Source organism: Henckelia pumila, chromosome 4 (assembly GCF_033568475.1).
Source record: "Henckelia pumila isolate YLH828 chromosome 4, ASM3356847v2, whole genome shotgun sequence".
In the NCBI taxonomy this organism is placed as follows: domain Eukaryota; kingdom Viridiplantae; phylum Streptophyta; class Magnoliopsida; order Lamiales; family Gesneriaceae; genus Henckelia; species Henckelia pumila.
The window spans coordinates 147,858,440-147,875,281 of NC_133123.1; the positions used below are offsets into that span (position 1 = coordinate 147,858,440).

The 16,842-nt window shown below is 33.6% G+C and overlaps 2 protein-coding genes across 4 annotated transcripts; both read left to right on the forward strand.

The window, feature by feature from the left end:
• Nucleotides 1-8,568: 8,568 nt before the first annotated feature.
• On the forward strand, nucleotides 8,569-12,968 carry LOC140860139 (phospholipase D alpha 1). Of its 3 annotated transcripts, none has more exons than XM_073262968.1 (4): nucleotides 8,569-8,686; nucleotides 8,905-9,007; nucleotides 10,284-12,183; nucleotides 12,267-12,968. In XM_073262968.1, exons 2-4 carry the CDS (start codon nucleotides 8,915-8,917, stop codon nucleotides 12,698-12,700), a joined length of 2,427 nt encoding a protein of 808 aa, XP_073119069.1. In that variant the 5' UTR covers nucleotides 8,569-8,686; nucleotides 8,905-8,914; the 3' UTR covers nucleotides 12,701-12,968. The 3 variants fall into 3 exon arrangements, with proteins under 3 accessions (XP_073119069.1, XP_073119067.1, XP_073119070.1); XM_073262966.1 differs by having other exon boundaries at nucleotides 8,608-8,754; XM_073262969.1 differs by having other exon boundaries at nucleotides 8,674-8,807.
• Nucleotides 12,969-13,965: 997 nt separating this feature from the next.
• On the forward strand, nucleotides 13,966-14,829 carry LOC140867416 (uncharacterized). The gene is made up of 2 exons (XM_073272484.1): nucleotides 13,966-14,226; nucleotides 14,315-14,829. Exons 1-2 carry the CDS (start codon nucleotides 14,073-14,075, stop codon nucleotides 14,545-14,547), a joined length of 387 nt encoding a protein of 128 aa, XP_073128585.1. The 5' UTR covers nucleotides 13,966-14,072; the 3' UTR covers nucleotides 14,548-14,829.
• The last annotated feature ends 2,013 nt before the right edge of the window (nucleotides 14,830-16,842 follow it).

Sequence of the window (16,842 nt, forward strand, 5' to 3'; positions counted from 1 at the left end):
CCCGTGGCGTGGATGGTAGATTTTATTGATTTGATGAAATTTCTCTGCTAATCTTGATAAATTATGATGAAAAGCTTAAAGTTCCAAGCCTCCAAAGCAGAGAAATATTTTTCTCAGAGAAACGAAAAGCAGAAAAAAATATTTGCCCTCAACGTAAAATGAGATTCTGACTTTCTGAGAATGGTTGAATGAGAAAGAATTATAAAATGGGCCGATTGGATTGGAAGTACAATTTAATTTTAACATAATTGGGCTTTTTTACAATCATAAAATTAATGGACTTGTATTTAATAGGGCAAAATCTCGGTTCAGTCCTAAATGTTTGGACGCATTTCTGGTTCAGTCCTAAATGTTTGGACGTTTTCGGTTCAGTCCTAAATGTTTCTCAAAAATTTTCGGTTCAGTCCTAAATGTTTATACGTTCCCGGTTTGGTCCTAAATGTTTCCTAAAAGTTCCAAGTTCAGTCCTAAATATTTTTACATTACCGATTTTGTGCCAAATATTTCTTAAAATTTCCCGGTTTGATCCTTCCATCTACTTGTATGTTAAAACTAACACCGCATAGTGTTATATCATTTATGATTGAGTTTTATATTAGTTATTATATATTTAACATTAAACAAGTTGTAAATAAAACACAAATTTATTAGAGTTTTTATCCAAATTTAAATCAATTTTACACAATGTTCAAAATGAGAATATTAAATTCATGATGCTACAAAATAAAAACTTAAATAAATTAAACGAAACTTGAGGAATTAAAATTATTTCACATTTCTATTAATTTTGTTATATTCTCATTCATGATGCTTGCACATTTAAGAAAAAATTTGGAGGTTGGAAAAAGATATATATCTTTTTAAAACTCTTTTTTATAATTTAAATAATTAGTATTTGAGAAAATTTATTATTAAATAAAACTTAATTTCATATCACTACTTTAACGGTGGTCAAATAATTCATTATATTTTCTCAATTGTTAACCATAAGTATTCTTCTCTTGAAAAATTTATTAAAAATTTCAAATATTTTGTGAAATAAGTAATACTAGTTATTTGCTAAAACGTTTGTTTATTTGTTTGTGATTGATAATGTTTTTAATATAAGATTGCATGCACGGTTCAATTATTTTTTTATTCTATAATTTTATTTTGCATAATTTATATTATATTTCCATTTGGAAGAAATTATTGTTCATTTATTATTATTATTATTACCTTCTATTTTATTTAACTTTTTATTTTGTTTGTAAGTTTTTTTTATCACGTTTTGTTTGTAGATGAAAGGACCAAACCGAAATATTTTGAAAAATATTTAGGACAAAATCTGGAACGTAAAATATTTAGGACTGAACTGGAAACTTTTTAAAACATTTGGGATCAAACCGGAAACATAAAAATATTTAGGACTGAATCGAGAATTTTTGGAAAACATTTGGGACCAAACCGGAAGCGTTCAAACATTTAGGACTGAACCGGGAATGTGTTCAAATATTTAGGACTAAACCGGGATTTTTTCCTATTTATTATTATTACTATATACTTATATAAACCCAAAAAAATGGACCCTAAAAAAATTGAAATTTTGGGGCCTACGTCCATTGACTCTTCAGACTCAAGGAAGGAGCGGCTCTGGTTTTAGTCTATTATCTTTGTTTTTTTGTCAATTTATACTTTTTTTGGATGTGACACTGATGTGACATCAATGTAACTCTGATATGGGTTGACATATATATCGTGTTATATCAGCATTTCCGATTAAAACAAAAATTGTCAAAAATATGAATATGCAAAACTACAACTGAAGTTTTTAAAACATGAAAGACAAAAAAGACAAATCGACAACTGAAAAAAATACACTTTTGAATAAAATTAAATGATTTTAAAATGTTGAGAATTGAAAATCGAAATCGAAATCGAAATCGAAAGTACAAGATACTTGCTGATAATTGTAATAATAATAATTTGAAAATATGGATGGAGTAATAAATATAAAATTCAACTTTCCACGTGCAGGCACGTCAAAATTAAATCTATATTAATACTTCCAAAGAACCCCGACGCTACGCAACCTTTGAATTCAATGTCGGTAAGTTATATCTTCATTAATTTAATAATTTTGCCTCCCGGATCCAATGAATTTTGACTTCATAATCTTTTGTCTATATTAATCACCGAGATTAGTGATTCTTACCCTTTATTAGTATTTTTCCCTTTAATTAATTGCAAGTTATAAAGTATATGTATGAATAAAAAATTTGTTGCCAACCCTTGAGAAATAGCCCCCTATGTAGGCATTAACACTGCCATTATTTATTGGTTGATTGGAGAGATGTTTTTTTTTTTAATTTCCTTTCCAAAGCATGAATATCTTTAAAAATATTAATCACATTGGAGTAGAGGCTTCTTCGCTATTACTCAAGATCGTATTCAGATTTCTCTCCTATTGAAAGAAGTTAATTTACGTCAATGCAGCACAAGTTGCACAACTCAGATGTCATGTGAATAGTGGCAGAGCTGCATGTAAGTCCGGGTGATCCAATTTTATATATATATATATATATATATATATATATAAATTTTGAATTAATTTGATATTAGTTCGGATAACTCGATTTAAAAAAATAAAAAATTCAGAAATTTAAAATTTTAACTTAGATAATTTTTTTAATCCTGCCTCCGCGCTATTGCACGTGAATATTTCAAGAATATGAAATGGTCTCCCTCCCATGATTAAACCAAACCTTCGGGAAGATATGTACACCTATACCTTGACTTGTCAAGTCCTCCCCACATTTCATATCTGGTGACTGCCCACTGAATTATTGGTCATGTGTATGATATTTTCGGTGAAAAATTTGGATGTAGCTACAAAATGTGCTAACATGGTCATAAATATGAGGAAGAACGAATGTTTTGTTGTGATAACATATTTTTAACATTTATTTAAACCATTATATTTCGACGTATTCCCCGTCATTAAGTGGATGATGTGAGTACAATATGTTTTGGTGTAGAGGAATTATCAACGAACATAGAGAGTCGACTCAATCACCTGATATAACATAGAAATACCTTAGTATATATGGTCCTGTATTTTTAAGTTTGTGAAAATTTCTATATTTTGAAAGGATATTGCTTGTTTTCCCCAAAATTCACATTATATTTTCCCAATAATTTTAGAATTTACCATAGCAAAGTTCTTATTATTATCACGAACCTTTTTTATAAAGACAAAGGGCACATGATTGAGAAAAAGGAAAGCTCAAAAAACGATCATTGAGCGTGATTGGGGGACCTAGGATATGAATCCCCTGTTTCTCTCTAAACATATTTTTTTCCCAAATTATTATCGACATTTTAGCATTCTTTACGCAAAATTGCATGTTATCCTAATTAAGATAATAGTTCAATAGTATTCTGTATTCATATGTTGATTCTATTGAAACAATATTAACGTCACATGTACTAATAAATATCCGTCCATAGGAACTATAAACAAGTTTTGGTGTTAGTGTTACGTACGTGACATATCAAAATTAATTGGTATGAGTAATGAGATGCTCAGATTTAAAAATATAGTATAGATATATATGAACAACGCAATGATTTATAACTCTTTTCATTTATGGAGCAAAACATTGGATGAAATAAATATATGTAATAATCTGATTACTCGCTTTTTCTCACCAAAACGGTGACGTCCATAAAATATATGCAATTTGCAAAAGTTATTGCGACATAATTGCTAGAGAAGTGGTGAGCAGCCACAATCTTACTCATATAATGATGTTTACATTGATAATAACATGTACTTGTAATTCTTTTATGAAGCATTCAATTGCAAATAAAAGCAACTGCCTAATATTACTTATTATTTTTCAGTTTAAGATTGGTGATAAAGCAAGGGCTTATGACGTCGGGATGATTGTAATGTCAACTCAAATTATCATATTTGTTGGGCTTTGACCCAATTTATCTTTTTATATCTCAGCCCACTACCAAAAGTCCCTTTTAGTTTTCTCCCTAACCACCCTAATAACTATTGTGTGTACTCTTTTCTTCTTCTACGGCTGAGAAGTCTTCTTTCTGCATGAGACAAGGGGCTGCCGATAGCACCCATTTTTTCCATGATTTTGGGCGACTGAAATCTTGGTAAGTAGCTCTTTTTCTATATATATGGTAGAGCAGTCGATTGCTAGAGTTAGGGAGACAGATAGAGATTGAGATCTGAGTTGAGCTTCAGCGTGTCTTACCTCTTCCGGTGACTGAGTGTCATCTCTTTGCTTTGTGCTTTGTGCGGTTCTGTGTGAACCTATCTCGAGCGTGGGATTGAGTTTCTACTGTGAGATTAGTGTGAGATTAGGAGGGCAGTGAGCATCAGGAGTGGGAATCCTTTGGTATTCGTCATAGATTGCTGGAAAATAGGAGAAGGCGTAGCGTCTGAGCCCTGGAAGTATCGAGTATATTACGTTGCTTGTGGCTTCTTGTTATTGGCTTGCTCTGCTTTTTTCTTCCTGTTGTGCAGATTATTAACAAGCAACAAGATGGCCAACTGGACAACGAAGAGGACGGATACCTAACAGTGGTATCAGAGCCACTGGTTCGTCGCCGAGCCGCCTGGACAGCCGCCGCCATCGCTGGACAGCAGCCGCCGTCGCTGGACAGCCCACTTTCCGTCATCGCCGTGAGCTTGTTGCTGTCACCGCCGTGAGCTCGTTGGCCTTACTGATTCGTGGAATCGAAACTCTAAGTAAGGGAGTTTCGCTCTGGTATATTTGCTTGACCTTGAACCTCTTTTATTGCATTAGTAGTAGCCGCTAACCGCGGTTTAGGTTCTGGGATTACGTGCTGGTAGAACATAGGATTTATTTGTGTGATTGATTACTGTTGTGTTTCAATCTTCTAAAAATATTTATATCCGCTGCGTTCTCTATGCTTTGTGCGATTTTACAGATTTCTTTGTGAAAATCTGTTGTGTGTGTTTTCTGTGTGAAAACTTGTTGGTTTTGCTTTTGTGTTTTTCTGTGTGAAAAAAAAATGGCTTTGACTGGTTATAATCTCCAACCGTTTAATGGGAAAACGGATTTTTCAATTTGGCAGCAGAAAATTAAAGGGATTGTGATTCAACAAAAAGTTTTCAAAGCAATAAATTTGTCATATTCTGCTGATGAAAAGGCTGAGAAAAAAAGCTGAAATAGATGAGTTTGCTTATTCGTCTATTATCTTGAACTTGTCTGACTCGGTGTTAAGAAAAGTTGGTAAACTAAAATCTGCTAAGGAACTTTGGGAAAAATTAGAAGAACTTTATACTGAAAATTCGTTGCCCAGTAAATTGTTTTTGCTTGATAAATTTTTCCGGTTCAAACTTGATTTAGAAAAAGACATTGACGAGAATATTGATGTGTTTACCAAATTAGTTCAAGATATTAAGCAAACCGAAGATATATATATTGATGAATATACACCTATTGTTCTTTTAAATGTTATTCCTGATTCTTACATTGATGTTAAATCTGCTATTAAATATGGTAGAGATCAGATAACTTTAGATAATGTTGTGAATAGCTTGAAATGCAAAGAAATAGATTTAAAGGCTAATAAGGGTGATAATAATTCTGGAGAAGCTATGTTTGTCAGAGAAAAGTCTAAAAATAGATTCCAGTCGAGACCTAAGAATAGAAAATGCTACAACTGTGGTGAAATTGGTCATTACATGAAAGATTGTTCTAGGCCTAAGCAAAATCAAAACCAAAACAAAGATTGTCAAAAAGAATATGATGAGCATGTTAATATGGCTTCTTGTAGTGAAAACATGGGTGATGTTTTTATGGTGACTGAGATAGATGATGTGTCTATGGTGAATTCTGTGCATTCAAGTTCTTTATGTGACAATGAATGGCTTATTGATTTTGCAAGCCCTTTTCATATGTTTCCATTTAAAAATATGTTTTCTAGTTATGAAGAAGTGAAGCATGTCTATGTTTCTGTGGCAAATAAAAGATTGTGTCAAGTTGCTGGTGTTGGTGATGTCTTATTGAAGTTTGATTTTGGTTATGTGTTAACTTTGAAGAATGTGAGACATGTTCCTGACTTGTGTCACAATTTGATTTCATGTGCTGTTTTGGAAGATGTTGGTTTACAAGGTAGATGGGGGTAATGGGGTCATGAAAATTATGAAAGGGTCAATAGTAATTTTCAACGATGTGAAAATAAAAAACTTGAATGTTTGTCATACTGAATCTGAACTTTGTGTTCTTGGTAGAGTTAAATTTCCAAATTCCCCTATTCTCAAACCTGTTACTATTCCAAACAAGGTGGAGCTTTTACCTGTTGAAATGTTTAGATGTTGTTTGAAAATTCTAAACTTTGATGTTGTTGACAGATTTTTTTTGTTTGTGTGTTGTGTTCTAGCTTATTTTGTGTTTGCTACGTATTGGTTGTTACATTAACTTTGTGTTATGTTGTTGGGGCGATGATGATGGCTATAGGTAACTCTCGTAACCAGTGAACCGACGTTGGGCCAAAAGGTAGAGATTTGTTGGGTTTTGGCCCAACTCATCTTTTTATATCCCAGCCCACTACCAAAAGTCCCTTCTAGTTTTCTCCCTAACCACCCTAATAACTATTGTGCGTACTCTTTTCTTCTTCTACGGCTGAGAAGTCTTCTTTCTGCATGAGACAAGGGGCTTCCGACAGCACCCATTTTTTCCATGATTTTGGGCGACTGAAATCTTGGTAAGTAGCTTTTTTTCTATATATATGGTAGAGCAGTCGATTGCTAGAGTTAGGGAGACAAATAGAGATTGAGATTTGAGTTGAGCTTCTGCGTGTCTTACCTCTTCCGGTGACTGAGTGTCATCTCTTTGCTTTGTGCTTTGTGCGGTTCTGTGTGAACCTATCTCGAGCGTGGGATTGAGTTTCTACTGTGAGATTAGTGTGAGATTAGGAGGGCAGTGAGCATCAGGAGTGGGAATCCTTTGGTCTTCATCGTAGATTGCTGGAGAATAGGAGAAGGCGTAGCGTCTGAGCCCCGGAAGTATCGAGTATATTACGTTGCTTGTGGCTTCTTGTTATTGGCTTGCTCTGCTTTATTCTTCCTGTTGTGCAGATTATTAACAAGCAACAAGATGACCAACTGAACAACGAAGAGGACGGATACCTAACAATATTCTAAACATATAAACAGTAAAATTAAAAACAAAAAACATGTCTGATTTTAATACAAAATGTCCCACAAATAATTTAGTGAGACGAATTTTATATCAACTCGATTCAAGAAAAATATCACCTTTTCAGCTACAATTATCATTTTTATTTTTAAATATTGATCAAATCGACTCATTGTACACATGGGCGCTCCATTAGGGGCAAGGGAGGGCAGCCGCCCTCCCTTGATTTTCTTTTTTAAGACCCTTACATGTAAAATAAATTTATAATTTATGAGTATAGATTATGAACCAAATACGAAAATACAAGAGAGGGGCAAAAAACCTTAGTTATTTTTTGTTATTTAATGTGTGTAAAGTGATCCGAAAATTTGTGGCTCATAATTTTTTAAAAATTGAAACCCAAACACTAAGTTTTTAAACCTAAACACAAATGAGTTTAAGTTTTTTTAAACCTGAAAACAAATTGTTGAATCAAGAATTGTTAGCTTACAAGTTTGTGAGTTTGAATTTGATTTTAACATTCGTAACAACCGCAAAGAAGAAATTTTTTTTTTGTTGTGAAAATTAATACGAATATTATAAATTACTTATACTGAAAAATATATATTTTGTAGTTTTTCGATTGAAGTTATTAATAATTTTAAAAAACTGTCAAGTTGTAGGGGTATATTGTAAGTTAAATTTGAAATCTAACAATATTATTTACATTATTGGAGTACTATATTTAAATTTTATTATGCACTCCCTTGATAATATTTATGGATCCGCCCCTGATTGTACACTTGTAGATTACTCAGATCTCTCATTTAAAACCTACTTCGATTTTAATATGATACCAACTTGTCAATTCTTTTTAAAAAATTTCAATTTTATTAAATTAATAATCTTATCTTATCACAAGATTCAACAATATAATGTATTAAAAAATAAATAAAAAAATATAGTTAATATAATATAATATTTGATTTGATTGATACATAGATTATAATATATTTGACTTGATTGATTAAATTTTATATTAAAATGATAAATTATTATTTTGTACTTTTAAAAATAAATAAAATATAAAATAATATTATTTATAATAAATAATATAATAATTTAAATTCAATGATTTGATTGATTAAGAAAAATTATTAATGATTTGATTGATGTTAAATTAATAATGAATAGGTAAATAAATAATATGGCGAAAAGAACGTGAGATTGAATCAAATAAATTATACATAAATTAATAATAATGTCTACCAAATGGAGCCTAGGTTTATAAAAAGTTTTAACTAATAAACTAATCAATAAATATAATTAACTATAAAATTTAAAAAATGATCTTCAATGCATATCATACCAATTTTGGATATATCATAGAGATCCGGGCCTCAATATATTAGTAAAATAATTATTATTAATATAAAAAATAATAGAATATCCTTTCTCTTTGCTAAATCGAGCCGCGTACTGCTCTGCATAAAAACAATCCATTTTCTCGGAGTTCTGTCCAACTTCTGCACGCGGTAATAATCGGATCGAATTCAGTTTTTTGGCCTGACAAAACCCTTCTGCTAATTTCCCATTTTGCAAGGTTTTAAGATCTTCTTCCGTTGTAAAAATTAAAAAAATAACTCATGTTTGAAGGTTCTATTTTTTCTTGATTTTGACTAGGAAATGGTTTTATATGTTATGGTTAGCCTGGAAAATGATGCGGGACATCTTGCTTTGTTTTGAGTTTCAGGTGAAAGAAAATGGCTCAGATTTTACTTCATGGGACTCTCCATGTGACGATCTATGAAGTGGATAGTCTGGGAAGTGGAGGGGGTGGTAATTTTTTCAGCAAGGTACAAAATGATTGTTCATTTGGTTAAAATCTTTGACCTTTTTCCTTGGATTTCAGTGTTTTTACATTTTTTTTCATGTGGGTTGGCTCTGTTCTTGTAAAGATTTGACTTTTATTCATATAAGTTTAGTTATATGCCATTTGCTTGTGGAATTCGTGAGATGGAGATGGGATCTTGTGAAGCATTTGATAGTTTGATTTGACGCCCTCAGGATCTATAGAGTTTTGATCATTTTGAATTTTTGGGTATGGTTGCTGTTTGAATTTTGTTGACTTTGCTCGAACTTGATGTTGACCAAGCTCTCATGGCACCAAAGCTTGATATGGTCTCTAATTGGTCTCTATAGTTGTATGGTTCATGCAAAATTGAATTTTTCGGCCGATCTGTAACCCTGTGCTTGTGGTAAATATGAAGTTCCACCTCCTTCATTGGTTAATTGTTTTTCATCAGCTGAAACAGTTATTCATTATGCAATAATTTAAAGGGAATGTGCATTCGTACTGGTGAAAATTCCACATCTTTATACTTTTTAGAAAATCCTAGGTAATGATGATGCTTTAGCTCAATTAAACTTGCCGAGCAAATTTGTGTTTGATCTTTTCAAATAAGTCATTGATCAGATTGACACAATATTTCTTCGACTGTATTATTGAAAGTTCTTTTGTTTCTTTTTCGAGTCTCTGTAGCAATCATCAACATTACTGCAATTGTTCAAGGACTTTATAGAGCTTGCAGATTATAAATTCGTTACTTTTTTACACCTATCAGGAGTGTGCACCCCTTCTTAATGCTCTTTATGTATCTGGATATGTAGCGGATATATATGTTCCTTGTTGATAGTCAAGAACTTGAATTTCTGAATTTATTTTGTCCAGAATGATAGAGTGGTTCTGAGTATAAGTATAACCGCCCCGAAAATCTCGATCTCATTGAAACTCCATCTGTCTTAAATTCTTTATGAAATATAAATTGGGAGTTGGGATTGGGTATTTCTTGACTCCGTAACACGACTGGTAATTCAAAGGAGGATGTATGATCAATATAAGTTGACTGCCTGGTTACCGTGATCAACAACCAGTGAACTGTATCCGAATTTGACAATCAATTTGGAATGATATCAGCTCTACAGGCCTGGTCGTTTCAATAGTTATACTGATATTTGATGAAACTATTAACATTTTCATTAACTTTTTCCTGAGTTGCTGTTTACCATATTGACTGTTGTGTTGATTATTGATCAATATTAATGTTTCTCATTGGTTAATGTTTAAATCAGTTTAAGGAGAACTTTGAGGAAAAGATTGGTTTTGGCAAAGGAACTCAAAAAATTTATGCAACTATTGATTTAGAAAAAGCTAGAGTTGGGAGAACAAAAATCATTGAACACGAACCTAACAACCCTAGGTGGTACGAGTCTTTTCATATTTACTGTGCACATATGGCATCAAATGTGATATTCACTGTCAAAGACGACAATCCCATTGGTGCCACTTTAATCGGAAGAGCTTATGTACCTGTTCCTGAGCTTATGGAAGGAGAAGAAGTGGATAAGTGGGTCGAGATATTGGACAATGACAAGAATCCTATAAGTGAAGGTTCTAAGATCCATGTAAAGTTGCAGTTTTTTGATGTGACTCGAGATCGTAACTGGGCTCGTGGAATTAAAAGTTCCAAATATCCTGGGGTTCCATATACGTTCTTCGCGCAGAGAAAAGCTTGTCGGGTTTCTTTATACCAGGATGCTCATGTGCCGGACCAATTTATTCCGAAGATCCCTCTATCTGGGGGAAATTATTACGAGCCCCACAGATGCTGGGAAGATGTTTTTGATGCGATTACCAATGCAAAACATTTAATCTACATCACTGGATGGTCAGTCTACACGGAAATACCATTGATACGAGACTCTAGGAGGCAAAAGGAAGGAGGTGATACGACTCTGGGTGAGTTGCTTAAGAAGAAAGCAAGTGAAGGCGTGAAGGTTATTATGCTTGTTTGGGATGATAGAACTTCTGTTGGTCTGCTGAAAAAAGATGGTTTGATGGCTACCCATGATGAAGAAACCGAACATTACTTCCAAGGGACGGAAGTGCATTGTGTGCTGTGCCCTCGTAATCCAGATGATGGCGGAAGCTTTGTTCAAGATTTGCAAATTTCTACCATGTTCACTCATCATCAGAAGATTGTTGTGGTGGATAGCAGTTTGCCTAATGGAGAGGAGGAGAGGAGGAGAATTGTGAGTTTTGTTGGGGGTATTGATCTTTGTGATGGGAGATACGACACTCCCTTCCATTCACTTTTCAGGACGCTAGACACCGCCCATCACGATGATTTTCATCAGCCTAATTATACTGGAGCTGTAATAACAAAAGGTGGACCAAGGGAACCCTGGCATGATATTCATTCTCGGTTGGAAGGGCCAATTGCGTGGGATGTTCTCTTTAATTTTGAACAGAGATGGAAGAAGCAAGGTGGGAAGGATATATTACTCAACTTTAGAGATCTGGAGGATGTTATTATTCCTCCATCGCCAGCTACATACCCTGATGATCAAGAGACGTGGAATGTTCAGTTGTTCAGATCTATTGATGGTGGGGCGGCCTTTGGATTCCCTGAAACACCAGAAGATGCTGCCAAAGCAGGTCTGGTTAGTGGAAAAGATAATATAATTGACAGGAGCATTCAAGATGCATATATTCATGCCATACGTCGGGCCAAAGATTTTATTTACATTGAAAATCAGTATTTTCTTGGAAGCTGTTTTGGCTGGGATAGCCATGATATTAAGGTCGAAGATATTGGAGCTCTGCATCTCATTCCTAAGGAACTTTCTTTGAAGATTGTTAGTAAGATTGAGGCTGGAGAAAGGTTCACCGTGTACATTGTTGTTCCTATGTGGCCTGAAGGGATTCCAGAGAGTGCATCTGTTCAGGCTATCTTAGATTGGCAGAGGAGAACAATGGAGATGATGTATAAAGACATAGTTCAAGCCCTTCAAGCTAAAGGGATTGAGGAGGACCCTCGAAATTACTTAACGTTCTTCTGCCTTGGGAATAGAGAGGTCAAGAAAAGTGGCGAATATGAGCCTTCCGAACAACCGGAATCTGATTCAAATTATCTCAAAGCACAGGAGGCTCGCCGTTTTATGATATACGTACATGCCAAGATGATGATAGGTTTGTTATAATTCTGGCTTGATGTTTGAATCTCTCCATAAACTGATTCTTACAGGTTTCTGATAATCTTTTTTGCCTTGCAGTTGACGATGAATACATAATAATTGGATCAGCCAACATCAACCAAAGATCAATGGATGGTGCCAGGGATTCAGAGATAGCCATGGGAGCCTACCAACCCTATCATTTAGCTTCCAGGAAGCCGGCAAGAGGCCAAATCCATGGTTTCCGAATGGCACTATGGTACGAGCATTTGGGCATGCTGGACGAGATGTTTCTTCATCCGGGAAGCGAGGAATGCGCTTTGAAAGTGAATGAGATAGCTGACAAGTATTGGGATCTCTACTCTAGTGAAGAGCTTGAAAGGGATCTTCCTGGTCACTTGCTCCGCTACCCCGTCGGTATCGCCAGTGAAGGCGATATCACAGAGCTTCCTGGAACCGAATTCTTCCCTGATACCAAAGCACGCGTCCTCGGTACAAAGTCTGATTACCTCCCGCCTATCCTTACCACCTAAGATGTGCAACAATGCCATGCATATATTTTGTCATCTTAACGAGCGAGGAACTTTTATTATTTCCTGCGAATAAAACCGTCGTTTTTGTGTGCTATTCTGCGGATATCCTGCTTTACTTCCGCAGGAATGTTGCGTTGATTTTGGTGTTTCGAGTTGTTGTTTAACTGTTTCTGATCTTTATCATAGGCTTGTGACTGAATCCCGATGTGTGTTGAATAGCAAGTTTTCAGTTTTTGCACCTCGAGTTTTCATCTTACTTTTGCATTTTTTTATCATGTATTTTTGTTATGCTGAAGTATGGATTAAATTCGCATTTAAAACCTCATATATCTGAATTCTGATAAATATATATAATAATAGAAAAATATGGCATAAAAAATCTACGCGTGTATATTATCGTTTGCTTACATTTGTGATTTTGTCCCTTTGATACAAGAATTCAATTTTTGCCTGGTATTTTCTCCTACACGAAATAAGAATCTTGGACCCATTGTCCTTTGTAGGGGCTTAGACAAATAGAAAGTGGGAATCCTATCCGGTTCATAACAAGTTCTCTTCATATAGTTCTTTCTACGCACTCATGAGACTCGAACTCGAGATCTCGTTCTAAAGATACTCGAACTCTTTATCACTCGAAACAAGAAACATCGATATTATTTTGTCTAATATAGTATATTATAAACTCGTTGCCTCTCATTTGATTAGCCTAAACAAAATGGAAGAAGGGGGAAAGGACACGACACAAAAAGTAAGGGAACTAGAAAGAACCAAAGAAATATGATCCAACACTCTACGAAAGATGACACATACGCCACATGTAACAATATCATACGTAACTCTGGAAATAACCTTCGGCACACACGCATGAAGACCATGACTGGATGGTCTCTTTCCAGACTGTTTCTTCTCATTAATTCACCAAAAAGGAAATTTTGATTTGCCGTATACGTGTCCCCTTATAATCCTATACATTGTTTGATCCGTGAGATGAGATAATCAAATACTGGCTTAAGTCTCCAAAAGGTATTCAAGTTGGTGGATTTGCAAGATATTACGTTAGCTCGAGGATTTATTTTTGGATACTAAACGAGAGAAATGGTTGGCTTGTAAATATATAATAAATAAAAGTATGTTTTTTTTAAAAAAAAATGCTAAAAATAGAAAGAAAATGATAAACTACCCCACCAAACACTCTAAACCATAGGCAAACAATATATATACATATATATGTATAAAGAAATAATTGTCGACAAAAATACCAACTCTCAAACAAACCCCACAAGATTTTGATATTCAGAAAAAAATAAGAAAAAGGGTGTTAGGCCCCCATACATTACAATTCCAGCAAATTGTTTGGGTCTGTGGACTAAAAATGTTGACTTCTCAAGCTCTAGTCCTGGCCACAGCCATGGCTGCCTCCGCTGGCACCATAATCATCTTCAATCTTTTCCAGGAAAGATATTACCCCATTCCCAGAATCCATCATGTCCATGAAAAACAAGCTCTGAAACCTTGTTTATCCCCAGGTAAACGCAGATATATATGGGTTTTTTTTTTTAAAATTGATGTTTAATTTCATGATTCAATTAATCCAGAATTGATTTGCATGTGTAGGTGGGAAGAGGAGGAGGGGGGATGGGAGAAGGAGGAAAAGGGTTCGATTTGCAGAGGATGTGAAAAAGCAGCTGGATTCAACAAGGGACTGGAATGGGAAATTCGGGAAGAAAGTGGGTGAAATTGAGAGAAATATTCCTTGCGGGAGAAATAATATGATGCCTGCGAATCGGGTGGCTTTGTACAGTGGGATTCTCAAGAATCGTTTCCAGAGGATGGAATATTCGTATTGACTCAATTTGATTGGTTTGGATTCATGTATATTTTCTCTTTTTTTTTTTCTTTTTTTTTTTTAAAAAAAAATTTGGTTTTCGAAGAATTATATTCTTGTACAGAAAAATGATGGGAAAAACAGAAAAGAAGTGGTTCTTGGATTTTCTCCACCATTTTGTAAATGCAGGAACAAGATTTAATTAGCTCTGAAATCTCCAGTTTTTGGGGTGTATAAATTCGAGAACTTCATGTTACAAAATAATTAAATATATATATATATATAATATAAATAATTTTCTTAATTTTTTTTGTCTTCCCTTTGGTCTCCGATGTATTGCATATTTCTCTTCTTCTGACTTTTATGCTTTTATTGTATTCTTTTCAAGAATTTCTTGATTAATCATCGTGCAATCCTATCTAAGCTCCATAAAGTTCTAATGCTACCTTCAAATTAACAATATTAATTTCCCATTAATTACGAAGTGTTTAATTAATTTAACGACAATTGCAATTTTTGTAACGTAATGTAAGTTGGTTGGTGTCATTTTCTTATATTACGTTTCATCTACATGCATTGGAATCTAACTCCAGATGATCATTTTCATATAAAAAATTTTCAAAGGTGTAAAAGATATAGAATGTTCAAAAAAAAAAAAAAACTCTATTGTAGGTTCACCTTTTAATTACGACAATTGCAATTTTTGTAATGTAAGTAGGTTGGTGTCATTTTCTGATATTACGTTTCATCTACATGCATTGGAATCTTAACTCCAGATTATCATTTTCATATAAAAAATTTTCAAAGGTGTAAAAGATATAGAATGTTTAACTCTTTTATAGGTTCACCTTTTAATCACTATGGTGCAGGGATCAAAATTTTATTACAGAAATGATCTTTGCACGGGTGCAGAAAATTTGTGTGCGAGTGATTTTTTTTATTATTTTTTTGCACCACTAAAACTCCCTACTGAGTTTTTTCACTATTGAATTTTAGTGGTCGCTCACAGATCCATGCACCGTAGGTTGCAGGGGATCAAAAGTTAATTATTAACATATTTTTTGCTTTTATTATACCTGATATTTAATATTTTGATTCTTGGTTTTTGCTGATACTGAAAATCACATCCGAAGTAATTTCCCCCCGATTTTCACTTTTACTGAATTTAAGTTTTTTCCCTTGAGATTTAAACGTAAGTATGTTTTAACGAAGAAGTATGTTTTTGGTCTTATAACTTTCACGCTTCTCATTTTTTGTCATTTCGTTTGTTTTCCAAGCATTGTCATCATGTTATTGGTCATTTTATATACATATAGCATACAATATACTAATTAATTTGCACCTTTTATTAATTTCAATTTCAATTTCAATTATTTTTAAGTGAAGTGTCAACGTGACATTGCACGCATTAGCATCAATTACTCCAATATGAAAGTGGGCTGAAAATGAAAAAAATAAATAAATAGTGGACTAAGACTATAAAGTGAAAAAAAAAAAACAAGAAATTAAAAAAACTTACAAGTTGCATAACAAGAAATGTGACTTTCCTTTTTGTCCTCTCTTTATAATCACCTACTATATTAACTTAAGCCCTTCATTTCTATTTCTTCAAGACTTTAACATTAATTTTATAATGCTCTTCTGCTCCTGATGATTTGAAAACTGGAGCATGCATGCAAGAGAACCTTTCAGTAGATAGTGATTACTCTAGTTGAATATATGAAACTCTAGCTAAAATCTTACCAAATAATATATAATTTGGAACCAAATCGCCGGATTAACGTGATACCGTAATTTGGGTTCGAACATGAGACGTCTGAGAAATGTTCCATACAAAAATGTAATCAAAAAAATTGAAATTGTTGTGAAAAAGTAAAAATTTACGGTAAAAAGTAAAAACTCAAAAACTCAAAATTTATCAAATTCTACACTTTATAAAATTTTTCTCTCTTCACAATTGTGTTTTTCTACACAAATGGAGAGACCTATTTATAGATCTCAATTGGAGATTAGTCAAAAATTAATACATCATTAATTACATCATCACACACTAATTTTCAATATTTTACAACTCAATTTTCAACTTTCAACCTTCAACATTCAACAATAAATAATAATATATATTTATATATATTTTCAACACTCCCCCTTGTGATGATGATCATGATAGAATGACTATCTCCATTACGTGTTGTATACTGCCTCGTTAAAAACCTTACTAGGAAAAACCCATTGGGACAAAAACCATAGTAAGGAAAAAAAAGTGCAGCCACGTAAACTCCCCCTGATGTCAACATGAATGATTCTTCACATATTT

Bases quoted from the DNA above. Each gene is read 5' to 3' on its own strand.
- LOC140860139 (XM_073262968.1), top strand. From the start codon at position 8,915: ATGGCTCAGATTTTACTTCATGGGACTCTCCATGTGACGATCTATGAA. The intron at 9,008-10,283 runs GTACAAAATGAT...TGTTTAAATCAG, and splicing joins GTGGTAATTTTTTCAGCAAG to TTTAAGGAGAACTTTGAGGA. The intron at 12,184-12,266 runs GTTTGTTATAAT...TTTGCCTTGCAG, and splicing joins ACATGCCAAGATGATGATAG to TTGACGATGAATACATAATA.
- LOC140867416 (XM_073272484.1), top strand. From the start codon at position 14,073: ATGTTGACTTCTCAAGCTCTAGTCCTGGCCACAGCCATGGCTGCCTCC. The intron at 14,227-14,314 runs GTAAACGCAGAT...TTGCATGTGTAG, and splicing joins GAAACCTTGTTTATCCCCAG to GTGGGAAGAGGAGGAGGGGG.